At 36.6% G+C, this 27,260-nt stretch overlaps 1 protein-coding gene across 2 annotated transcripts; it reads right to left on the minus strand.

Moving 5' to 3' along the window:
- Positions 1 to 841: 841 nt before the first annotated feature.
- Positions 842 to 26,848, minus strand: LOC134533905 (regulator of MON1-CCZ1 complex). Of its 2 annotated transcripts, none has more exons than XM_063371693.1 (15): positions 26,581 to 26,848; positions 25,381 to 25,542; positions 24,197 to 24,340; positions 23,355 to 23,529; positions 20,976 to 21,135; positions 18,036 to 18,141; positions 14,842 to 15,004; positions 12,227 to 12,290; positions 11,126 to 11,231; positions 9,437 to 9,559; positions 8,723 to 8,876; positions 8,036 to 8,214; positions 5,130 to 5,269; positions 3,303 to 3,457; positions 842 to 1,421 (listed from the first exon to the last, which is right to left on the minus strand). In XM_063371693.1, the coding sequence occupies exons 1-15, from the start codon at positions 26,692 to 26,694 to the stop codon at positions 1,348 to 1,350; spliced, it is 2,019 nt and encodes a 672-aa protein (XP_063227763.1). In that variant the 5' UTR covers positions 26,695 to 26,848; the 3' UTR covers positions 842 to 1,347. The 2 variants fall into 2 exon arrangements, with proteins under 2 accessions (XP_063227763.1, XP_063227764.1); XM_063371694.1 differs by having other exon boundaries at positions 25,381 to 25,562; positions 26,581 to 26,657.
- Positions 26,849 to 27,260: the final 412 nt, after the last annotated feature.

A 27,260-nucleotide genomic window follows, 5' to 3' on the forward strand; every position in this document is an offset into this window, starting at 1 on the left:
CCTAAGCAGTGTCAATATTATAGAAATGTACTGACCACTAATGTGAGTGGGGATAAGGTATGGGTGGATGTAGGAGAAGAGAGGGGGGGAACAACTTCCTCTTCTCTGAGATGTACTTACTACACCTTCTAAATATCCTTAAAAAAGTCATTAATTGGTTCTTTAATCGAACAAATAATTAAGAATTAGTGATGTGTCGGTCCCCCCCCCCCCCCCCCCCCCCCCCGTTACCAGTTCCTCATGATTTAAAGTCACACCAAAGATACAGTACACCCTAATAAATAGTGTGTTTGTTTAACATGACTCATCAGCACCCGTCTTAACTATATAATTAGACCACAAACAAGCCACCTAATAAAAGCGAGTAGATATTTATGTATATTCATGAAATAGTGAAAAGATCCCTTGGCTTGCAAAACCTAACCCCTAAAGAGTACTGGAATTATTATTGTCATTGGGTCATTTTGTTTGGCTTGAAAATCTGTGGCTGGGAAAAATTTGGTTGACTGGGGGAGAAGTGCTGTGGCTGTCAGAAGGGCACATGAAGGGGAAAATTCCGAGAAGAGGTGGGAGTGAAGAAAAAACCAGTCAGTGCTGGAGGAATAAGAGACGTGTGTGTGTCTGTATGTATATATATATATATATATATATATATATATATATATATATATATTTATATTTATTTCCTGTGTGTGTGTGTATACACACACACACATACATACACACAGAGGTTAATGATTCTGAGGTTTTAGTATTACCTTAAGATCCTTTTAAAATTTAAGATTTTGATGTAACTTTTTTATTTTTATGAATACTGTTTATCAAAGTTTAAACTATTAGAAGAAAAAAAAAGGGTTTTAATTCTTGTCACTAAATTGTTGTACCTATGTATTTCAGGGATATGTTTACACAATACAAAAAGATTAGATCAGCTGTAAGGGCATGATGAAACACAGAAAACAGTTGACTTTTTCAAAGTATGATCATTAATTATTTTTGAAAACTATTTAAATAACAATCAAAATATTATTTATAAAGATGTACAATTTTGTGTTTTAACTTAAATAATCAGAAAATGTTGTCCTTTAATATAATAAAAACTGAAATGTACAATTTTTAAATCACTTTCCATTCATATAGTGGAAACTTTGAGAGTTCATTTACTATTTACAAGTTGCTGAGCCGCAGTTATGTTCTTTTGATCATTCTTAATCATTTTCACTTACACCATACATATTTTATGGTTTCTGTTCATTTCCTTATAAGTTTTTGAATTGTTAGTTGCATGTACGTATCACAGTGTTCACCTAGTTTCCATTATCAGTAGGTAATTTCCACTTGTGCTATCTAAATTTCCTGGTTTGCATTTGTCTCCGTAAAAAGTTCTTGGAAGTGTTTGACATAAATATCACAGTGTTCACCTGGAAAAAAAATCCCAAAATATTTTAGGCATGACTATATGTCACAAGACAGCTCACATACACTGACACAAGTACTAAAACTTTATTTTAATATTACAATACAATAGCACAATAGGTTCTACTCAAGTGTTGTGTAAGTTGCTGTAATCTACAACCTTGCAGGTGAATAGGAATTTATAAATCATTACATAAGTACGTTTTGGCCATAAGATCATGGATAAATCCAGAGCTTAATTCTAATGCATCAAAAATACCAGAAAACTACATAAAAAGATTAAAGAAAGCTGATTGAAAATCTGCCAACTAACTGAGTAAATGTGTTGGTTAATGTAAGAGTATGCAGAATTATGTACACCAGATTTTGAAAACTTGTGAGCACATGAAACTCAGCCTATCTTACCCTCTAGACTTAAAGCATATTGAAGGAATTCGGGGTAAAGTAAAGGTTTAAATACCAGTTTTTAATTCAAATCAAATGCTAAATTATTCGTTAATATGAATATTGAATTTTCATTCTAAAAACGATGATTATAATTCTACTGATTTTTTTTTCCCACATCATTTAACAACTTCTGGAAAATTAGACAAACAATACTTAACTAAATGGTTAGGTTAAATCACCTGCAATATTTCTATGGAAATAAAAAAGGGTTTTGTAATTTTGCAGCTAACCTATCATAACCTAACTTGACTTAACCAACCAACCAACCAACCAACCTTTCATTTCAGTTCCTATTCACCTTATTTTTCAAAACCTGCTATTCTACATGTTGATCCACAAATTATTGCTAACCGCAAAAAAAAACATGAAATCCAATGTAATCCATTTCACAAAATAAAAGTATCTTTTTTAAATGAGCTCATATTAACATACAGTATTCAAAAACTCTAGTTCACGAATTTTCGTTAACGTAGCTGGGTAAATTTTATTTTAGTTCAGAAATATTACTAACACAATTTCTGCTAATTTCATCTGGAATCTTAAACAATTATATAAACCTATAGGCTATGCACTAAAATGTTAAAGCAACCAAAATACTCAATCCATTAAAAAAAATTGTTTTGGTCACATCTATTTCATCATAGATACATACAGCAAGTAACCTACTACGTAGTACTGTCTCATATGGTCTTAGATCTATTATGACTATCAATTTATACGCGTTTAAAATATGGCATTTGCTTCCTTTAATGGCCATTGCAATAGTGTGTCCGTGTTTTTTGGTGTTGTAGTCCGTGGTTGTTGTTTATTTATTTTTCTCCCCACTTCTGGTGCATGTGGCGAAATGAACACCAATAATATTATGTTTTTAAGTTTGAAATGACAAATACATATGCAGTATTTTGAGTCACTGATGGGATTTATCCGTTATTGTTTAACGAGACAGTAGTGGGGAAAAAAAATTGAATACTTGTAGCTAGTGTTCATGTTTTAAATTATGAAGTCCCATTGAAATATCAAAAAAGGGTACTTATATCACAGATATGACTTAACCTCAAAACTGAATGTTGGTATACAACAAACCCAAGAGGTTATTATTCGTATTTAAATAAGCCTAATGAAAAAAAAAAAAATTCTGAGTGATCCCCCCCCCCCCCCCCCCCAAAAAAAAAAACTCTGATCCCTGAGCCAATATCTTGGTACCCGGCCAAAATTTGAATATCAGCCGATATCCGATACCAGTATGGGGTATCGGAGCAGCCACTGGTATCAGGAAGAGCCTTACAAATAACAGTTGCTTCCCCCCTCCCCCCTTTCCTTCCTCAACGTTTAGGACATGCTTCATTATTCACAGTCACAGAGAGGAATCCGAAAATCTTTAGTTTTCTCTCCTCTATGAGTCCTCTCTTTGTCTCTGTGAAGTGTCGTTGCCGACTAACCTTTGGAAAAAGCAGCGGTTCCTTTCACTCTGAGGTTCCTCTGTTCAAAGAATTTGAAAACTGCGTAAAACACAGTTGTATCACCGGCTGACTTTGCTGCTTCAAGGAACTTCCTTGCGGACACCTGGTCTATGGCACCCGTGCTGCGGACAAACCTGAAACAACATTGAAGTGACAGCTGCTGGTTCATGCCTTGAGCTGAGGAAAATGTGTTTGTTTCTTTACAGACTAGTGTATGAGAGGTCATGTGATATAGTGCAAGAGGAAATGTATTAACAGAGTTAACATGTACTGACTGTCCTTGTTTCATAGCGACAATATCAACAGGCTCCAAAATTTCCAGAAAAAAAATTGGGTAAAATATTGGTTTGGATTTGTTCCTTGTGATCTCTGAAAGTAACTTGCAAAAGAATTAAGTAATTCAGAGTACTTAGTTTTCTGCAATGCACAATGCTCTGCAATAGCCAATAGCATATACACATACAGTAGAACCCTGTTATAATGCTCCTATAATGTTTTCCTGCTTATAATGTCATATTTTTAAAGTCCTAATATTTCCCCCATAAGGACAATGTATTTATTTCCTGCATATAACGTTCATAAATGGTGTAATTTCCTGCTTATAATGTTTGCTTTCTAACATTCAATAAATAGGGGAAAAATGTTTTAAAACCGAATTATTCCAACACTTACGATAAAAAGTTTCCTGCATGTATGTTTATGTTTACAATCACTGCCATACAGTACATGAAGTTTGTTAAAATACAATTTTAAACAATATACTGAAGGTACACAAAGTTCATAGTTACGTGTCAGTTGGCACCCTTAGTCAACTCTTCTCTTCCTTGCCATTCCAGTGGGTATTCAGATGCACGTACATAGTCCTACGATATTTAAGTTGCCAACCATTGAGCGAGGGCATAACTAAAAGTGTTTTCTATTGCTTACAAATAATTTTTTTTTTTTTCATTCATATGAAGAGAATCTCAAAATTAAATATTTTCAGGTGGCGAAGGAGTAGACGTTCTCACTCTTAATGTTGTCATCATGAATCGTGAGACAATTTTACAAAAAATGTGGCAGTGTATCATTAAAGACAAACAAGATTTAACCAGGGAACAAGACGAAGTTGAAAAATTGTTGGCTTTTTCAGAAAATTCATGTATCAAGTATACTATCTTTGGTTTTAACATTAAAGTTGTTTACATAGCTTGGTGAGTCCATTGGTACAAAGCTCGAACATTGTTAAGTGCTAAATGGAGATTTCCTGCTTATAATGTTTTTTTCTTGTGCTCCCTTGAAAATCATTATAACAGGGTTCTACTAATTTCTCACTGAATTACATACTTATTCTTTGTATTTCATGGCTGCTGTAAATTCCCATCTACTTTTATTAGTAAGTGGAATCCCTGTTAAAATATTTCTTAAGAGACTAAAGAAATTCACCTTTATGATTGTGAAATCTTTATAATAAGATAAAAATTGTTCAGAGTTGCACGAAAAAATTCCTTTTGCAGGTCTGACATGTCTGAACTTAATCTTCCTGACTGAAATATGACTTTAAATAGGTACTACTCTTATGACAAAAAATCACCTCCTTACCTACCTACTAAAAATTAACCTTAACATAGAACTGAATTCTGCTTTCCGTAACTGCGACTGCCAACTTCGAGGTTTAGCTGTAGACGATAAAATCAACCCTTGGTATCATGCACTGGATTTGTCTCTGACTACATACAAAAGTTTTTTTTTATCATTATCTACATTATCACAAGCCAAAAGGTATATATTTTTCATCATACAGCTGCTGTGATGAAGGTGACAGACCTGAGCGCAGGTAAGATCTGTTGCTTCGAGAGCAGGACCTCTATGATCTCCTCGTTGGCCGTGCCCAAGCGCTTCAGCATGTCCAGGGCGAGCTGATGGGCCGCAGGGTACAGGTTCTCCAGCGAGAGGAGCAAGCACGCCTGTGGTACAACAAACCCCGTCTCTCTTCAGGACCCCAACATTAGCTCGGGACTTGCCAACCCCCACCTGCAAATACCTAACATGCTACAGTGTACTTTTTCCCATTTTTAGTTTTAAAAAATGTAGTGCTATCCTTATGCAAGTTATTTACTTAGGGTTTTTTTATTAAAAAAAAAAAAGGCGCCATAGGGACTGTTAACTGAAGAGAAAACTTAAAACTTTGTTTTTAAATGTGTACTATGATATAATTTGAAGCAGTGCGGGCACTGCTTAGCGTTCCTTCCCCTCCTTTCTCCTCCCCTCTCCACCTTTCCCCTTCCTCTCCAACTTCCCCTTCCTACCCCCCCTCTTCCTCCCTTCCCCGCCGCGCCACCAGCGCACTCTGCCGTGTATTGTTCCCGGCCTATATAATCTCGGCACCCGGGCTATTTGCCGCAGTCTTCCGGTCGTTTGACACGAGGACTGTCACTTGGGGTTGGCGTCGCGTTGGTATGTACTCGGCTGTGAAACTTAACGTCTGTAATTGTCAGTAATTAGTATGATTTCTTGTTCTTGCTTGCGCGTCGTGGCCGCACTTTCACTTATTCTTTTTTGCCATGTTTAGTAATGTTTGTAATTTCTCTTGGACCCTTCAGGTCAGTGCTTAATTGGATTCTTTGCCTTAGTTTCTTTTGCTCACGCCGAGTACTACCGGTAGCTTATGTAACAGTGTTTTTCTGCGGCTGTATATGGGCATGCCATGATGGCTTTGGACACTTCTTGACAAGCCGCGTCGTAACGGTAATCGTATGTAATTTTAAACTCTTTCTTTCTTTCTTGTTGTTGCCTAGCGGCCCATATAATTGTGCTACGTTAAACGCGTCGTCAGCTTGCCCCATTTATTGCACCATTGTTTTAACCTGTATTCCCACGGGAATCGAATTGTTATATGCATCTTATATGCATTGTATGCATTGTGATTAATAAATTGATAAATTGTACTGTTTGTTAATTGGTATATGGACTTTGCCTTTTTTTTGTAGCACAGCGAATTTCTGCCGTCGGTTGTACTGGAACGACCTTTTGTTTGTGTTGATTTCCCGTTTCAGTTGTAGGTGCGAGTACAAATTTCTACATCAAATGTACGTAAGAAAATTATTTTGGTATTATATCACTAGCATGTCGGTGACGCGAACCCATAAGTTTTGCCCCTACCAAAAATCGCTCAACGCGGCTAGAGAAATTTTTACTTCAAAAATTAACATTGCACTGTGTGGTTGAATATGTGCGTAAATAAGTAGAATATGTTGTTTTAATAAATATGGCTTCCTGAGATAGCACGTATAAACTGTTTAGTTAAAATATCTCAGAAGTGCAGTTGAAGATTTGTGAAATGTGTGGGTGCAGGACTACCACCTCACCCCCTCCCGATGTAATAAAAAACGGCAGAAAGCAGACAGCTGGTGAACACCCGTACCATATTTCTCGCATGCCAATAAGCTGAGACAGAAAATAAAGGCTTGACTTGTAACTATGGAACAACTATATGGTGTAACCCATATTGAGGGTGGCCCTTATGGTGAAAATGTTAGATTTTTTATGCCCACAACTATGGATGCAACCCACACACAGGGGTGACCTTTCTGCAGGTAAATATGACTCTAATAAATTGGTAGGGGATAAGATTTTATGCTGAATTGCGATAAAATTAAAATAATACAAAAATGTGTGTGAAATCACCATAAAACACTGAATTGGTGTAACATTTGAGAAACAAAACTAAATTTGCACACAATTTAATTGAAAACATCAAAATTCTTTTCCTTAACATCCAAATTTAATGACTTTTTATTTTAGAATGCAGTCTGTAATAAATTATACGGACTAAGTTGATAGCAAAACATTAATTATGTTCCCCAACTGATAACGGACATAATTTTATCTATAATTTTTACATTACATTTCCTGGTATGTACATACTTAAAACATAATAATTTTGAAAATTTATTAGCTTTTTCAAAAAATGTGGCCTGTGCCACTATCAAAATTACAATTTCTTACAGTATTTAGAAACATTTTAACATTTTCCTGTTGAATATTGCATCTTCATAAAATAAACAGCTTTTACAAAATCAAAACCACACTGAAATCCTCCATTTTAAAAACAAAAATACCTATTGCTACAGACCAATTGTCTCCTTCCCGACCCATAGTGGCCACAATTTAATAAATAGTGTCTTGAAATGATCAATAACTAACTGGCATACTTCGCAATCAGAAAATTGTGAGGTAACACAACACAAGGAAACAATTCTAGCAAATTTTTTAGCTCAGAGGTCGGTTTTTGGTTTGATTTCTGTTCTTGTTGCAACCGTTTCGTCGTTAGCCTGTGCTGTAATATTTTTTTTCAGGCTAATTACTTCCCGGAATTGTCTCTGCAGTCAATGCATTTAACATTTAATATTGGCTGATTTTGGTTCGTTTAATGAGTTTTGTGAATTCACCTCCCCCCCCCCCCCCCCTCCCCCGTTATTGAAGTTTCTCATGACACACAATGTAACCAACAATGGTGTATGTCCAAACAAATCTTCCCAACAGCAATAATATTTCAAAGAACATAAAGAACACAATTCCGAAAATGGACAATGGTTTCGGCTGTGGAATACACCAATACAGTGAGGAACCTTTCCTGCGCTTGCTTGGAGTGTTTTCCAAAAACCGCGGAACAGCTGAAATCTGAACGGCCAGGTGTCTCGGCAGGGAGCGAGATCCTCGCGAGAGCTCACCAGCGGCTTGGAGTCCGACACCACGTGGTACTGCAACAGCTGGTGAAGCTGGTAGTATGCGCGGTGGTGGACCAACGAGTTGATGAGCAGCTCGTGGATGTAGTGCTGCACCGGGATCTGGTAGTCCGTGAGGGAGCGGATGTACTCCAGCAGGACCCACACCACGAACTTGGAGCTGCCTTCGTGCAGTGAACATGGAGGAAGATAGCCTTCAGCTCGACTTTGACACACGTCAAGGGGTCCCTGCCTGTCTGGCGCGGAAGTGCGGGTGTAGGGTGTCTGATGTAAGTTGTAACAGGAGACTACTGAACATAGTCTGAATCCATTTCAACACATCACAATAATCTTCAGGCTACACTGGATGTCTACTTTCAAAAACATTTTCTATTCGGTAATCATTTATTTGAAGCCTTTCAACATACCCAAATTAAGCATTTTCACAATCTTGTATTTTAAATCATTACAACTGAGTAACTACGAAACATCATTATAAAATTATATAAAAATTATAGGGTCACTGCTTGAAGTATCATAGAAAATTTCTCACATAGCAATAATCAAGCACTTTACAAGCTGCCTTACACTACCTTACATCCACGCAAACAGTGATAATAACTCAAGACAGGTGGACCCCTTAACTATGCTATGAATATGCTTATACTACACACTACAGGCAAGCTGCAATACCATTGTCACCGTCCTCCCTGCGGCAGTCGGCAAACCGCGAGAAGACGTTTGTGTACATGTCCGCCTGGTCGATCACGACTTGTGCCTTCTGTTGGCTGGGAGCAGCCACCTTGGGGGGCGTCATGCCCAGTGACGACGTGGCAGGGGTGCCCATCTGCAAACACCAAGCACATGACTTGCGGTTGTGCCGAGCCAATGCGAGATTCACGCTAGTTAGATATTCCGTCTTCTCGCTGGAAACTGGAACGAAAAAAAAAGCCTAATCTATAATTATTCACTACTTCACAACAGCAATATATACAATAAAATAATGACAGAGATTAATTTGTTTTTATACTGTACTTGTTTTCTTTGGGCTAAGACCATTTGGCTCAGTGGTGAGCCAAGGATCACGGGTTTGACTCCCAGCAATCGGGGATTTTTAGATTTTTACAATTTATAAATTTCCTTATACTGGTTCAGGTAAGAGTGTTTTGTCGTTCCTTCATCTGTGAACTGAGAATCGGTGGGCAGAGCGACCATTAGAATCACCTCGTCTAATCTGCCCTGCCGTGTCTACGTCATTTCCCCGCGTTAATGGCTGTGGATGCATGACAGCTTCCGGGCTGTCGACCCATCAAATTCAGGATTTAATCTGAAATTCCAGCTGTAAAAATGAAACATCTTTCACTCATCTGAAGAAATATTTTGTTTGAAATGCCAGTTTTTACCAACCTGGCTCATCATCTCCACCTCGAGGTAGTTTCTGTAGACGTCGTTCAGGTGGTCAAACAACTCTGCAATAGCCACGAGGTGACTTCGGTTGTGATCGGTGGGAGCCAGAATGTCTTGGAGGACCTGCATTGTCACACATTAGATAGCATTACGCACACTTAAAGGTTCATGAGAAGACATGTTGATACTGTACTCTGAACAGTATACACATACACTTCACAATTTATTTTCAATTTGTGGGATGTCATTGTCACTCAAAAAATTCATAAGTTTTATCAACACTTAAAAAGCAACCAAAATAATTAAAAAAATATCTTAACATGCTCCTCAAAAAGAACCTAACAGAAATAATGTGATATCACACAAGAACACAAGAACATTTTGGCCAAAAAAATAATCTTCCCCTCTGTGCCTTATTCTTTCATACCCCAAATCAGCCAGTACAATTGAGTCACATGCAAACTGGAGTCTTCTTTGATGATCAGGTTTCTACTACACTACCTAATGCATGAAGCTGAATCCGGTAATGCATGATTTACTTGTGGTCAGCTACTGTGTTCGTACATTATTAAATTATTTAATGGAGCTAACATTTTCTTTGCGTATGTAACAAATCATATGTGATTATGATCAAAAAATACTAAAAAATTCTTGATTTTATATTTATTCATCAACCAAACAGCAAAACCCTCTTAAGAAAATCCCACTATAAAAAACCAAATCCCTGCAGAATGAACTCATAACCATTTAGCACTCAACCTTCAAATGCATACAATTTTAACCTAACAATAAACCTAAATTCCTGAGTACCTTAAGAAAATTCTTGGCAGGGATTTACTGAACTTTCAAACTTCCAAAATAAGTTTTTACTGGCTTAAAAAATGTATTCAGGTTTTTTTTCTTGCAGTTTACACCACTGTATCATGGTTTCATATATAAACAGCTCAATGAATGTCTCGGTATCAAAAATAGCACACAAGTTTTGCAGTAAAAAATAAGGAAAGTTATCGAGACACTGTTGCCCGTGTGAAAACTCTCACTTAACTGAAGTGAACGTGGTTTATGGCAGTGGCGGGCGATCTCTGGCCGACTGGAAAGAGAAGAGCAACTGTGAGCAACTATCGCTCGAGAATTGCCAGACAGTTGATGAGAATTTGCTCGTATGAATGCTCACAGACAATAATTTAGCAGTTACTAACAACTCACTCGCCACTCAGTCAGGGGCCGGGAGGGGGGGGGGGGGGTTAGGGGTTAGCACCAAATCTTTAATTAATTTCTTATTCATCACTCAAACAAATTTCATATTAAAATTAGTAAAATTTTTACCATTACAATATTTAAATTTAAAAAACCAAAAACTGCTAAAATAGCACTATTACACCTTAAAATCCAAATTTTCCTGGGGGAGGACCCCCGGAACCACCGCTTTAATACAGGGAGGGGGGGGGGGGGGCATGCTTCTTAACACCCACCATACTCAAATCCTGGCTACGCCACTGAACTCAGTTGCCGACCCTTGAGTTGCTTGTTTGAAAGGGCTCTAAAAGTTTACTTTTTACTTTATTAATTAAAATTTTCAATAACTTAATCCCTAGTCGGAGATGTGTGATATTATTTATTTAACGAATAAAAAATGTTTTTATTACAAATGTATAACCTCAACATAAGTAAAAATAAATTTAGATTTACCTGCATTAAAACTGGTTTTGAATTTTTCCTTTGCATCAAGAAGTCTACAAGAAGACACTTGTCTGGGATCAGGCCGATCAAAGGTTTCAGATTCAGTTCAACGTACCTGTTCATAATCACAAGTTTAGGACACACAATTTTCACATGCTAGTTAATACCATAAAAAAATAATAAAACTTTTAACAGAAAAGTGCATTATAAAATACTTAATCATTCTTTGAAAATAGAAAAAAGAATTTCATTCAAGACTTTTCGAAAAAAAAAAAAAAAAAATTAAGTTACAAATTGTTTCTAGTAGCAGTTTAACCTAAGTAAAAATATTATACCTTTTAGTCTATACACCTCCTGATACATTAAAACTTATTTTTCATTTTCATATTAATGCAGCCCTGAACATATGCAATATTGCACATATCCAAACATTTAACATAGCAGATAAATTTGTAGACAGTCAATCACAAATTCAAACTTTAATTTAATCTTCTGGCTCCACATGTCAGTCAGAAAAACTGTAGAAAAAAAAATATTTTTTTTTTGTAATCTGTCACACTAGTCTCACAAGCTACCAATTCAAAAATACACTTTTGACTTAACGTTGAACCAACACACGCAACTACTTTTCCCCAGTTTGATGCTGACACAACTGAATATATACACTTCAACCCTTAAGTTCATCTACTTGCAGTAATGAGCATAGACTTTATTCCAAGTGTAATGTAATGATTTAAGAAATAATTATGTGAGAGTGATTCTGACAGTGAACCCTGTCAAAATGAGTTTAATAGAAATTGTTCAAGGAGTATCCAAGTTACCTATGAGTTAGTAGTTAGAAGACCTCATTTTTAAAATTTTATTCCAGACTTACAGTGCCCTGATAAATTAAAAAATAAATAATTAATTAAAAAAATATTTTTAGCTTAAATGAAATATTTCCAGTGGAACTTCATCACAAAGTACCTAACTTTAAAGTGTTTATTTCTAGATCCTTACAAGATATTTACATTTAGTAAAAGTTCTGTATAAAGTATGTACTTTTATTACTAAGAACAAAACTTCGTGGCACGCACACTTCGTTTGACAAACTTTGCGAGAAGAACTTACCACAGACATCCAAGTTTTGCATCAATAACAATGTTTGGCTGGAACACCACCCAGTTTGGGGAATCTGAACTGAGATGTTAGGGATCACATCCTGTTCACAATACTTAAAACATTGACAGCCTTGATGCTGATGTTAGAAGACTGTTATTGCGAACATTAACAAGGTCCGTGCATTCCTTTTAAACCAGAAATAAAATATTTTGTGCATGAACCTCCTAAATGTGACCAGTGATTGAGAGCAATGTATACTTCTCCAATATTCAACTAACCATATACATAACTAAAAACAATTATACTAACAAAAAAAAAACACTGTTTGGCAAATACATATTCTACAGCGCACAATTCACCTTCATGACTACTGTAAAATCTCATTACAATTTACTTTGCATACATCTTTATAAAAATTTGTACAAAAATTAACACAGCTCCAACACAAAACTGTTGCACCGTATGCCTTAAAACACAAATTTACCTAACACAATTAAAACTATATTACAGAAAAATAGATTCCTACAGAAACAGTCACAATGTATTATAGAGTTCAATAAAAGTTTGTGACTGGAAAATTCAAAAAGGATTCAAATATAGGCCTTAACAAAACCATGCCTAGATAAAACATCATATAAATATTACTATAAAACATTACTGAAAATTAACTCCACAACTGCGGTGTTGAAAACGCAGATACAAGTTTTATGAGGAAAGTGCACTTTGGGTGCAATCGTAACATGCAAGTTCAGAGATCTGACTAGGTTACTATAACACACTGCTGAAAATTGTACGTCTGTTTTAAACACAAATGATTTTCTTGTGTTCAGATTCATAAAGATTACGTAAACTTCTGAAAACTCCTTACATAATTAATTAAGTAATATGACAGTAACTCATACGTTGATAGTTTTGTGCCTAACTTGGCCAAGTCATTCAAATAGGGAGCTACACTAAATTGGGTTGGTTCATTTTGCAACCACAATGCAAGGTACTCGGCACAAACAGGAAGTGGAGAAAAACAAATTCATAAACTCGGAACTGTAGCAGATGATAACGTAAGTAGCAAAGTTCTGTTTTCAAAATAAAAATTGTTCCCAGTACTTGGTTCTTGCTTCAAATACAGCTGATAAAAATGACGACTGGGTAAAATTCAAATCAAAGCCTAGTTCATTACGTTATTGGTCAAAGGGTTGCCATCAGTGCTGCATTAGGGGTCGTCCATTAATCACGTTATGTTTTTTTAGCAAATTTTTAACCCCCCCCTCCCCCCTAGTGATTTATGGTGATGTTTTAGACTTCCCCCCCCTCCCCCCCCAAAAATCACGTGTATTTTTTTGGTACAAAATATTTTTAAAAATTTCAGAATATTATCTTTAAATATAGGTATAATCTAATTAAATTCTGGAAAATTAAGCACAGTGATAAAAATGTCCACACACATTAAGGTTGCAGGTTTATTCTCACTGGCATAAAAATAATAAAGGAAAGGGCTTATATGTGATTCACGCATGTATTCGGCGCCAAAATCACAGTCTTACTGGCGACTGGCAAGCCGAGCCGGGTGGTTCATGTTGCGGCGGGCGGGGATATTGTTGCCTGGCTACGGCGAGTCAAGGTCACGGGTCGCTTTCCGGTTTAGTAGAAATTGGGCGAAAAAATAAATACACGTGATATCTCTCTACAACCCCCCCCTCCCCCCTTGTGATATTTTGTGATTTTTCCCAACCTTTCCCCCCCCCCCCCCCTTTTTCGAGCCTCACGTGATTAATGGACGACCCCTTACTAGTATAAAACGCAAACGTATCGTTTTCACACAATGGTGGTTAAGTGCTCCAAACTACTCGTGGTCCCAGTATGATTCTTTATCTGCATCGTTAATGTTTCCTCACACTTTCACACTCCGGTAAATAGTCACGTCCGAGTTTCGCCGCACCATGTCAGACAAAATCCTCGCTGCGACACAAAACACCACCGAGCTCAACACTAGTCGCTACCACAACGCCTCACAGACATAGTTCATAATAGTTCGCCATCACCAATCAACAAAAATAATTGCACTCAGGAAAAATAAATACATAAAAAATACTTGTAAATTTAACTGCAGAAAATAAAATATAATTTAAACCAAATAGAAAGCTTTTCAAAAAATGGGGCCTATCAAAATCTAAGAATAAAAACACAAGACACAAATCAAAACCGCCAAAAGTTTAACGCTAAAAAGTTAACAACTTATACTAAAAGTCACTAATTCTAGTGGCTTACAAAAAAAAGGCTGTTTTATTTTTCCTAAAAATTAAAGTACTGGTACCAAGTTAAAAAAAAAAAACTGAAGTTAAAATACAGGGTCAGATGGTGACCCCCGCCACAATTATAAGAAGAAGTGATTTGATATTTACTTGAAAATGAATTAATGAACATATCAATGAATGAATGAATGAATGAGGATGGCAAAGTAGAAAGTTGAACAAGATCAAGATACACAACTAAACATTTAAAAATAGTGGAAGACTTTCTCGCAAGTAAGTTTGGAGAACTTGTTCGCCAGCCCAAGTCAAGATTGTTAGAAGATCGTTCCCAAGCATCTGTAAAGACTGGTGGTAACGCTGTGCACCCAAGGATACAGAGCTCACAACTGATGTATGCTGGCTCAGACAGGACTTGTGCGGCTGCGACGGGCAGACGGAGGCTGAATGGCTTGATTGGCCGTGGCGCCGCGACAGGCTGGTGATAGGTTACGCACCCATCTGACTCACCCTTCATGTTCACATCAAACAGCATTGATGTCTAAAACAAACCAGAGGGTTTATTCTAGGTTTCTCGTCGTTGAAAACAAAATACACCTACAGAAGTATTAAAAAATAATGACAGAAAATATAGTTGCAGAAAGAATTTTTTTGATAAATACATAGATTGTTTCCAAAAATCCCCTACTCCAAACATTTACTAAATTTCTCCCCAAAATAACTGCCAAGAAATTGTCCATAAAAAGTTATCATTTTGTAATGATGTGCAGTGAATATAAAAATCTTGATGTACACTTTCATAAATGATTTGCTGAACCAAAAAACAATGCATACAATTTATTTTCACCTCAAAGTATATACAAAAATATTTTACATGTTGGAGCCAATTAAGCAGAAACTATAGACTAAAAAAAGTGTCTTTTCAAGTGATAAGAATTTAAAAAAAAGTAAATATTTGTGGTTTCGTAGTACTTTTCCCACAAAAAATAAAGTTCACAATTGCATTACATAATAATATTTTTCCCTGATTAAAAACTTTGGTCATATAATTTTCTGTTTCTCGGGAGTAACTTTAACACTCATTTTAAATTTTACTTATTTATTTACATATACAGTAGAACCCTGTTATAATGTTTTTCAAGGGAGCACAAGAAAAAAACATTATAAGCAGGAAAACGTTATAAGCAGGAAATCTCAATTTAGCACTTAACAATGTTCGAGCTTTGTACCAATGGACTCACCAAGCTATGTAAACAACTTTAATGTTAAAACCAAAGATAGTAGGCCTATACTTGATACATGAATTTTCTAAAACAAGCCAACAATTTTTCAACTTCGTCTTGTTCCCTGGTTAAATTTTGTTTGTCTTTAAAGATACACTGCCACATTTTTGGAAAATTGTCTCATGATTCATGATGACAACATTAAGAGTGAGAACGTCTACTCCTTCGCCACCTGAAAATGTTTAATTATGGGATTCCTACGTATGAATGAAAAAAAGAATTATTTGTAAGCAATAGAAAACACTTTTAGTTATGCCCTCGCTCAATGTTTGGCAACTTAAATATCGCAGGACTATGTACGTGCATCTGAATACCCACTGGAATGGCAAGGAAGAGAAGATTTGACTAAGGGTGCCAACTGACACGTAACTATGAACATTGTGTACCTTCAGTATATTGCATAAACTTGTATTTTAACAAACTTCATGTATTGTATGGCAGTGATTGTAAACATAAACATACATAAGGAAACTTTTTATCGTAAGTGTTGGAATAATTTGGGTTTAAAACATTTTTTCCCCATTTATTGAATGTTAGAAAGCAAACATTATAAGCAGGAAATTACACTATTTATGAACGTTATATGCAGGAAATAAATACATTGTCCTTATGGGGGAAATATTGGGACTTTAAAAATATGACATTATAAGCAGGAAAGCATTATATGCAGGAACATTATAACAGGGTTCTACTGTACACATAATTTCCACATCTATCATCTAGAGAAAAAAGATGAACGTACTGAAAAAACTAACAAAGTTTCATGAGAAATGGTGATTCCCTCATTGTGACTGGCCTTCTACCAGTGACGTCAACACTAAAAGCAACGTTACACACTTCCATAGAGACTTTTTATCAACCCGACAATGTTGATTCCAATAGCCGTTATAGCTGTTCCAAGAATGTACATTTAGCTGTCTATCGGAATGAAACTAGCAGATTATTCCACTAGAGGAATTATTCAGCCAGAGTCAAAAATAGGCCTCCAGTGATGGGCAAAATACGGCCTGTGTGCCAGATCCGGCTCCCAGACTGGTGTAATCCAGCCCTTGACATAGTTATGAAGGACAAGGACCTACACACATTGTATATGTATTTCTTTCTAATAAACTTTGTTGGCCCGCCTAGGTAGTATCATCTGGCCCTTACCTACAAAATTTTTTCTATTCATTGACTAGAATACAGTTTTTAGTTTTTCGTGCCTTACTTACTTTATCAGTGCATTCTCTGATAATCTGCATGACAAAATAAATTTTTTTAAAACTATTTGTTCATTGTTTGCTTTAGTAAAAATAAAAATAAATATTGTGAGGCTTGTTCACAAGTAAGTGATGAAACCTCGCATATTCTGCTTGAATACGTATTGATTAACCACAACAGAATGTAACTTGTGACTGGCAGCAATTTATTGAATTTGGAATGTCTAGTAGCTCAGCTGCAGTGTTACTCGAAGGAGTGCATCAAAAGTAAAAAAGGAATGTGTGGCCCCCAATGTCCATCCCACCCCAGAGCCTTGTATACCTGGTGGATTAATGCAACAATTAATGTTTATGGACTTTACACAGAAGCACAGTCCTGAAAACATAGAAAACTTGTTATTTCAGTTCAAGATTTATTGCTAAGACTTTTGACACATTCTTATTTATTCCATTTAAAACAAAAAAAAATTTCCACAACCGTTTTAATTTGCTTTTGACATTTCCTCTGCTATTTACCAATAAATAAGTTACAAACAAAAGTACGCTAATAACAAGACTACAAGCAGCAAGTAAAGTAAATAACTACTACAAGTAAATAACTACTATCTGTCCATGTCTGTTTCCATGAGTGCACTTCTTAGATAAATGCAATTTTACATCAATTGCAGCTTATATAACTTATATATAGGTCAAACAAATATATATATATATATATATATATATATATATATATATATATATATATATATATATGTATATATATATATATATATATATATATATGAGATATATTTATATGAGATATATATATGAGATATATATGAGATCAAATAACACACACCCAGTACAGTGAAATCTCATTACACATACCACAAAAAGCCCACAATTTTGGTATTCAATGAAATTACTTTATACTGAACTGTTACTAAATGTTACTGTAAAACATGTTTTAGGGATCTGAAAATATTTACTTAAAACTTTAAACTTACACTATAATGAGATTGCACTTACATACATATTTGCAAAATATGGATTCAGAGGAAGGCTAGTGATGTACTATTTATATTTTGTTGTGTATTTTTTTGCATACCTTAGATGCCTGATGATGAACAACGATAAGGTTATCGACAACATTTACAGCAAAACGACCGCCCATATCCAGCCTCAGTACATGGCTCCTCTTGGCACTTAACATCCTGGAAAAAAAAAAAAGAACATTACAGTAATAACAACACATACCATTAACACATCTGCCATGGAAATTACTAGAAAATATTGTAAATTATACATTACTACAAACTACTGAGTTATAAAAAAAAAGCAATACACAAACATTACTGGATGCAAAACCATTAAAAATAATTATTACCAGTAAACGTTAGTGTGGCAAGTACATAGACAGGCAACCCTCTAGCAAGGAGACTCAAGATCCCACAACTGAAATGTATCTTTGTGAGGCTGGACACACACACTGCCTGCCACGAGTGCCACCAGTAAATAACCATTTTGGCATAGCATGCTTCGAGCTGTACGTGTAGTCCATCGAGGACAAACAACTAACACAAGCAGCATGCACGATGAGCATGTGTTGACAGGCTTGGCTTCACAAGGGTCACTTCATGAGGTTACCGTATTTACTCGTGTATAGCGCGCCCTCGTGTATAGTGCGCACCACAATTTTAGAACAAATTCCAAAGAAAAATTTTTTTTTCCCCATAAATAAATTTTAATAAAATTTTGTGGTACATGTTAAGTAATTACTTATGAAACAATGATTATTTACATTGATGTGTGGTGATGTGTCAGGAAAATACTTAAATTAAATACTCTTCCACCTGAAAGCGAAACTTTTGTGGCATACTGTACCATCTGAAACGACAAGGGCAAGCTAACTCTGCTGTGTAGACGGAAGATAAATGAAGCGCTGCATCGGCACAACTGGTAAGTTGGCGGAGGAAGGGAGGGAGGCAGGCAGGAATGGGACTATAACCATCAAGTAACTTGACAGTTGACAGGACTAAACACCACCTCTCCCGTCACCGTTGCTAAGCTGGCGCCGACAACTAGATGACTCACCTCGCGCGCGCACGCGCGGGTGTGTGTGTGTGTGTGTGTGTGTGTGTGTGTTTGTGAAAGAGAGGCCTTGTTGCTTGTGTGTATGCGTGGGGGCTGGCCAGAAAAAAAACACACCCGGCAGTTAACGACTACCACTCCTCCTTCCCATCCACCCCCTTTTTTTTTTCCCGTGTATAGCGCGCATCCTTGATTTTTTTCCTTTACTTGAGGGAAAAAAAGGCGCGCTATACACGAGTATATACGGTATTGCTCATTAACCCTTCACTGCTTTCCGGTATCCCATAACTAAGCAGTAGAATTATGATGAATAAATGAAATGATCATCTAAAAAAAGGTGTTGAAAATTTGATTATGAACAAAAATTATTTCTACATTAGAATTTTTATAAATAAATGTTTTATTTCTGTTGGCTGATTTCACAACTATTATACTTCTCCTGCTCGCACTCCCAAACATTTGAATGTGTGTAACAATGCACTGACACCGTTTCTAACCTTCAATCTGATGCGTTATCAGACATGGGAACAGTTCATTAAAAAAAAAAAATACATGTTCCTCATCTAAACTCTTAAGGGGCCCGCCTCGTCAGGGGTGTATGTGTGTTAGTGAGGCGGGATGATAAGCGCGACGCTCGCTGGTGCTTCCAGCGCGGTATAGCCTCTAAGCGCAAGGCTCTGAACTGGCGCGCATTCGTCTCGTCGTCACAGGATAACTATGAAATTTGAGCGGTGACCGTAACATTATATGGCGGAGAAATGAAGATAAAGGTGTTATGCAAGCCCCTTAAGTGCTTTCAAGAATTTGTACTGATTGTTTTATGCCTAAAAATTACTCTGAAAACACGCGTTTTAGGCATTTTAACGCTTATAAAAATACAGTTTAAAAACTTAATCCGAACTTAAAAGTACTTTTCGGGCCTCAGCGAACTCTTAAATGCTATTCGGAAACAGGCCCCACTCGGATATCTTGAGTAGTTTTGAAATCGCGTTGTTTTTCCTGAAGCTCTGCACACCGTATGTGTGCCCAGGTAGGCGGGGCCCTTAACTGTTGTTGTTTACTGCCAGGTCTCGCCACTTCCAACTCTCCTTATCCTATGTGGCTGCTAGTGGAGGCAGCCTCGTCCACCTGGCATTCTTTCTATGCAATCTTTAAGTCTTTTCCTTAACACTGATGGTTACTGTGGAGCAAAACTCACCTATCTTTACATAACCACTGCTTATGGTTTTCAAGAGATTAAAAATGTCACTCGTACTTACAAACATGTTACCAAAAATTCAGTTTTATGTAAAGTACGAACAAACTATGATTTAAACAGTCAAACTGACAGTGAATCACAAAACTCTCATAACTTCATATGTCTCATAATGTCATGTGCTCGTATTAGCGAGGTTTCACTGTGTCTCTTAGCTATCCTACACCAAGGGTGAACAACTATAAATAACAAGGCCCAAATACAAAATTTTAAAAATCCAGACAGGCAATCAATCTTCATTTCCCTTCATTTTATACCATTTTGGTTTGAAACAGAACATAACGCAACTGAGCATTTTATCGGTAAAAATAACAGATCTCATCAACAGCAATATATAAAATCATAATTTTGAAAATTGAAATACGAATGCATTTTGATTAGTGGCAGAATAGTTTCGCCCGAGCCCTGGCATGTACTGTGGGCTGTGGTATGGCGCAGTTCGTGGGCCAACAAAGTTTATTAGAAAGAAATACATATACAATGTGTGTAGGTCCTTTTCCTTCAGAACTATGTCAAGGGCTGGATTACACCAGTCTGGCCTTATTTTGCCGATCACCGGAGGCCTATTCTTGACTCTGGCTGAATAATTCCTCTAGTGGAATGATCTGCTAGACAGCTAAATGTACATATTCTTGGAACAGCTATAACGGCTGCCGGGTCGATGAAAAGTGTCTGTGGAAGCATGGAGCGAGCGGGCCTCACTTGTGGACGGTGTAGACCACCACCTCGGCGCCCGGGGAGCTGACGCCGCGCGGGTGGTGGCGCAGCACGACGACGCTGGGCTGGCCGTACAGCACGGCGAGAGTCACATCCCGCTCCAAGAGGCACAGCTTGGGGGCCTTCGGCACGACCGGCAGCTCAACTGGGGTGGGACACACATGCGAGCTGCCACCTCGCTCACAGCAACCGCACCATCCGCATTAACACTCACATTTTTTAAACTAACTGTGACATCAAATTAATATTTAATATAAATTAAAAAAATAGAAACAAGACAGTTGAATAATTCAAGTACTATATTCAAAATATTTTAAATTTCTGTAAAGAAATAATAAAAAAAAAAATACTAAATTTTTTTTGTAAAATATTATAACTGAGCATAACTGTTAATAAATGAAATTATTAGGCTTTAACGTCTTGTTGACATTGATGTGATTGTATACAATGAGAGGATAACAGGCATTGGGGGTGGGGAAAACAGGGGGAAAAAAACCCACTGGCTCACTGCAACATCCGCTGCAATTCCCAATTACAAAAAATCTGGCTTTGCCGGAATCAAAACCAAGATCAGCTTGTTCTTATTATTATTGTTACGAACGCGGGAGGCAAGGGCACAACACACGCCAGGAACCCCAGGCACCTGGCGGGCCCGCACTGCTTACCTTCACGTGCTTACCTTCAGGATTACAATGACCTGGCCTTGCCACCCCTCTATCCTCGCGCCCTCCTTACTCGGCACTGTTGTCTATCCCTGGCGTAAATAAGAATCATTATTCTGGCTGCTTCGCGCATTGGGTCAGCCTGGAATGACGCGACACGTCACAACCACTCCAGTCTGTTCCAGAATGACTGCCAGGGGTATAAAATCGGCGACCCTGGCCTCCGCGGGAGTTCTGAAAGTGCGAGTTGAGTGAAGTGCAAGTTTGACGAGGACGAGAGACCCCTCCTTGCAAGCGGCACAAATGCCAACCGCCGGGACCGTGTGAGTGTGACCGAGTGGCACAAGACTGTGTGTGTATGCAGACAGAAGCGAGGTAAGGAGCAAACCACTGTTGAGCCTAGCTCCAGTGAGAAGTGTGAACTGTGGACTGGGCAGATATTTAGTGAGTGATTAATGAACAGAGATTTTTAAGAGCGAGTGATTTGTGAACAGACATTAAGTGGGGTGATTTAATTAGTAATATAAATATCAGTAGTAAATAAAACTGTACAAAAATTAAATGGGCTATCCTTACAAACCCATTTATCCCACTCGTAACATTATTATTAGTGGGAGGGGTGAAATCTGACCATTCAACCCCCGTGGCCTTTAAGAGCTGTTAATACACTACTACCCATTTTCTTGTTTTTGCCATATTACATACATGACTCAAAGACAATATGCAGAAATCTGTTTAAAAAACAAAAAAATTTTTTTGACTGATGTACATAATAAGATTTATTACATTTTAATACATACGCAAAAGCTTTTAAATATAGAATAAAAAGATTCCTGAAATCAAAAACTGCTTAAAAAATACTACCCATAATGTCTTTCTTGAATATATACAAGGAAAATCTATTAAATCTATTACAAGCTTTGATATTCTATAAGTTACAGAAAATAATTTAAAAACAAAATAGCGACTAGCTGTCTCCCTTAACGTTTGGTCTCACACACCATGTTTGTTATTACATTTTATTGTCACTACTATTGGGCCATGTCTCTTTTCAATTTTTTTTTGTTATCAAATATTTACTAAATGTTATTTGTTTTATGTAAAACATCATGAAAGCGATTACAATATGAGAACTTGTGTGACATTTGGCCACCATTAAATTAACGCTTGGAGCATACCTGATGACAAAACAACAAAACAAGAAACCTATCATGATAAATTTGCAGGAATAGCCCTTGAAATGGTACTGGCAAGAAAATGCAAAACCGGGCTCCCTCACTCTTCCTTTTGCCAATTTACCTGACATTCCCTGTCCCATATCATGTTTTTTTTCCACCTGTATAATCAGTCAGCTGAAAAGAAAATCACAGTTTGCACCATTATTCTTTACGTAACCAACACTCCTAGTCTGAAAAATACAACGTATATATTTTTTTTCGGATCAAACTTTGAAATTTTGTGTTCAAAAAATAAACCTTTGTTTACATCCTTCACATTTAGTTATTGTAAGTGTAAATAATTATTGATGGCTCGCGAATTTAAGATTTAAATACATGGCAAGGCAACCTCTGGATCCGCCTCTGCCGATAGCTACTGCTTTGTAACCAAAGTTTACATCAATTTCCCTGTGTTTTCCAGGTATCTAAGACACCTGAGTTCCCTCTGCTCTCCCTGTAGACGACAGAGAACGCGAGCCACTCACTCTCCAGCTTGGTGAGCTTGTTGATGGTGGCCGGGCGGAAGTGCAGCGGCTGCATCTGGTTGCCGAGGGCGCTGAGCGACAGCAGCATGAGGCTGCTCTGCGGGCAGAACACGTACCAGTTGACGGTGTAGCTGAGGGACTTGAGGAGCTTCAGCACTCGCTTCTCGGGCACCACCTGGACACGCACCACTCTGCTCTACAAGCCGACAAGATGGCAACACCGTGTCCGTTTCACTGCACTTTTTACAAACATTTTCAATGCCATGTTAACCGATTTCCAGTGGTTTACATCACTATGTTCAGAGTCCTATAACATGAACTTAGAACACCATATCAATAGAATTACAAAAAATATTAAGAAATTTGGAAATTAAATAATCATATTTACATATAAATACGATAATTTATACTCTTTTTGATTAAAGTTAGTCTTTTGCGAAATGGGTTCACATTTCTAAGAATGCATTACAATAATTATCTGTACAATGTTTTGTCAGCTAAAGGTTAAAAAGTAAATACCCATGCTTGCTCCACATTTCGAAACATTCTTAAATTCATTACAGCCTTAATATATACTATCCAGGCATGTAATCAAGTTAATTTAAACTTATAGTTTATGTTGCTTCATCAGTCACTCTGCACATAAACTCAATTATTTACGAACTTTGGAAGCTCTTAACAAAGAGGAGTTCCCTTATTAATTTTCTGAAGAGTCTATCTCAATTTATAGTATTTTAGGTATGTATTTGAGCAAAAATTTATAAAGCCATCATACAACATACTAAAAAAAAACTATCACATAATAGAATGTAGTGAATTTCTACAAAACTGTATGTACTGACCTGGTAAAGCTCAACACCATGATCTGTTACGAACACAATCTCATTAGTGTGAGTCCACACAAAACCAAGGATAACAGTGTTTTTTCCTTTGCAGCTCTGTGAGTATTCGAGCGGATCCATCTCGCCCAGGAAATTCACAAACTCCTGAAAATAACAAATTCACAATTCCAAAACTTAAAATAACAGTTGAACACAATCTTAATCAAATAGCTTAAGACTTTAGGATCATGTTTTTAACAGGCACATGAACCGTGTTTCAGTGAAAACAATATGCAGTTTAAGATTTAAATTAATGAAAATATTTCTAGAGTCTGCTCTTTAATAAAAATAATGCACACATATTTTAAAACTGTAGATATATTTTAAATATTACTTTTAAACCTTTATCAACATTTAAAAAATATATATATATAGTAAATCACTATTAAGAAGTTTCTATAGGTACTTAGAAATCTGAACTTAATGACACGGAAAATTCACTAAAAAGGTAAAATTGTATGTATATTAGGCCCGGTGCCAATTTTTTCAAATTATTGTTTAGTAACCTTTCTTATGTGTTATATTTTCTAAAGAGGAATTTACTGCCCATTTGTTGACTGGTATTCCTAAATTATTCACACTTTCTTGTCAGTAAGTTACCGTATAAAAAAAAGATAATGACAATGGCACAATATTGTAATTTGTGTAATAGAATGTGATTGTAATCTATTAACTGTGTTGTAACTGGGCAACACCACCTGGTGACACTGCAACTCCAACACTCTCTCGCAATCTCTGTAAATGTCCTCACCTCCCTAACAGCCAACATTCACACGTCCAACTCATAAGTGCTTTCCACACTCCGACCTCCTCCACACCCTACGCAACTCCCCCCCCCCCCTCACCCTTTCTTTCAACAGCTCTGATGTTCACCCCATCCCTCTTCTCAAACTTTAAACTTACAAGATCTACACTAACCCCTCCGTCCATCTTTCCTGAAGCAAGCCCCAACACAGGTTTCCAACCACAGACGGACTATGGGTCCACCCCTTCCTCCACATCCCCATACCAGAACCTCAGCAAACTGGCTACAGGTATGTGGACAGTGTACAATGCACATACTTCAGTGCAACGGGAAAAGAAGTGTTCAAATTTCCTTCACACCCTGCTACACCCACGACCGTGGTGCGGACTGCAGAACTCACCACAGATGTCTTTGACCTCTGGATCGCCAACACCTGCTGGTCCGGGGAAAACTTGATGGAAATGACGGGGCCCTTGTCTTCCATTCGAAAACTTTTATTAGTCTGCTCATTGGGCCCTTTCACAACCACACCCGTCACACCACCCGACCGAACTGCAAACACCTGGACAAAACAGGAACAAGCTGTTTCAACTACCTACTGTGCAAAATATTGTTTAGCATTACCAAAAAATAGGAAGAATTACATGTATGAAAATAACTAAATGGCTTTGCTGCATTTTATCTAATGAAGCATATTCTAAGAAGCCATATTCCTGTTTTTTTTGTTTTTTTTTAAATATAATCAATGGCATTGGTATAAGTAAAATGATTTCTTAGCTGAAAAAAAGTAGATAAGACTATTACGTAGTACAATTTATTAAAGCCATAATAACAATAGCCCAGGAAAAGAACAATAACCTGATGAAACAAAGGCCTGAAAATATAAAACTAGGCAAACACTCACATTTCTGAATAATTGACGGCGGGCCCACATAAGAAGCCTGGAAATGTACTGGCCCAGTAATAAACAAGAAAAATATTAAACTGCTTTCCAGCAAATGGATGCTTTTGGTTTAATACGAGTGCAACATGCCAATATAAAACAACCAATTAAATTGTAAAGTAAAACTATTTGTAAAATTAAATTCTTTCAATTACACTTTTTTTGTTTGTGTTTAAAAATATAAGTAAAATTTATTCATTTACATAAAAATTTTACATGGTTCACGACTCTAATATTCATGTAAAATCCAAAGTGTTTTATCTTCTTCGCTGTATCTTGGAGTCCCATTCAGGTTCTTTGCCCGGGTATTGTGAATACAAAGTTTAGTTTTTTGCAAGTTATTTTTTCACATGTTTTTTTAAAAGTAATTTTAATACAATCAAAATATAACTTTGGGTTGGGCACAATTTAGTAATAGTGTAATGTAGTATCATGAAGTCATTCTCCCAGCCATTCCTCTTAACTCACAATGAGAAGATGATTATGAGTTAAATAAAGGATGACTTACATGAGCCTGAAATTAATTTGTAGAAGTGAAAAAGGAATTTGTACTCACTGCAGAACATAAAATGATAGTCTAGACACAGTTAAGTGTATTAAGATCTGCTCTCTAATAATTTAAAATAAGAATAAATACTGGGACACAAAGTAACTTACTTGCTTGTTTGAATCATCGAAAAAAACATTTGTCACTTTGCTAACCGCCTCAAAACGCAATGGTGAAGAAGATAACGATAAATAAAATGGGTCAGTTTCAGTGACGTCAACCATTCCGACTCAAACACAAAAAGTTTTAGACAGTGATATTTTAGGTGACAGATATTTGTCTTTAATATTTCATTTCCTAAATATTATGTTTATCCTCTTATTTTGGTTAGCAGGACATTTCTACTGTTTACAAATGATGTGCCACATTATTACTATTATTTTTATTTTATTTTTGGCTGACAGTATAATTCAAAACAGCCATAACTCAGAGTTGAACTCTAGCTTGTTTAATGTATTAATTAACAAGGTTTATAGAATTTGAGAGATCTTATAGGCCGTTATTCCAAGAAACAAAAATAAGGGGTTTGGTGTTGAATATGCTACACCTGTTCTAAGCCTGGAAGGAGACAACAGATGTGACTCTGTAAGGTGCCTTACTTACTCTGTGGAGAGAGTATTATAAATGTTGTCAACATAAAAAAAATTTATGTAAAACAATACTGGAAATAGAAAAAAATTGTGTGATGGGCGAATGGCGAATCTAGTAAAAAAAAAAACATATATTATAATGGAAAACCAAAATGGTATTGAATTTATTATTACTGTTTACATTAGTTAGACCACTCCAG

Source organism: Bacillus rossius, chromosome 7 (assembly GCF_032445375.1).
Source record: "Bacillus rossius redtenbacheri isolate Brsri chromosome 7, Brsri_v3, whole genome shotgun sequence".
NCBI lineage: Eukaryota > Metazoa > Arthropoda > Insecta > Phasmatodea > Bacillidae > Bacillus > Bacillus rossius.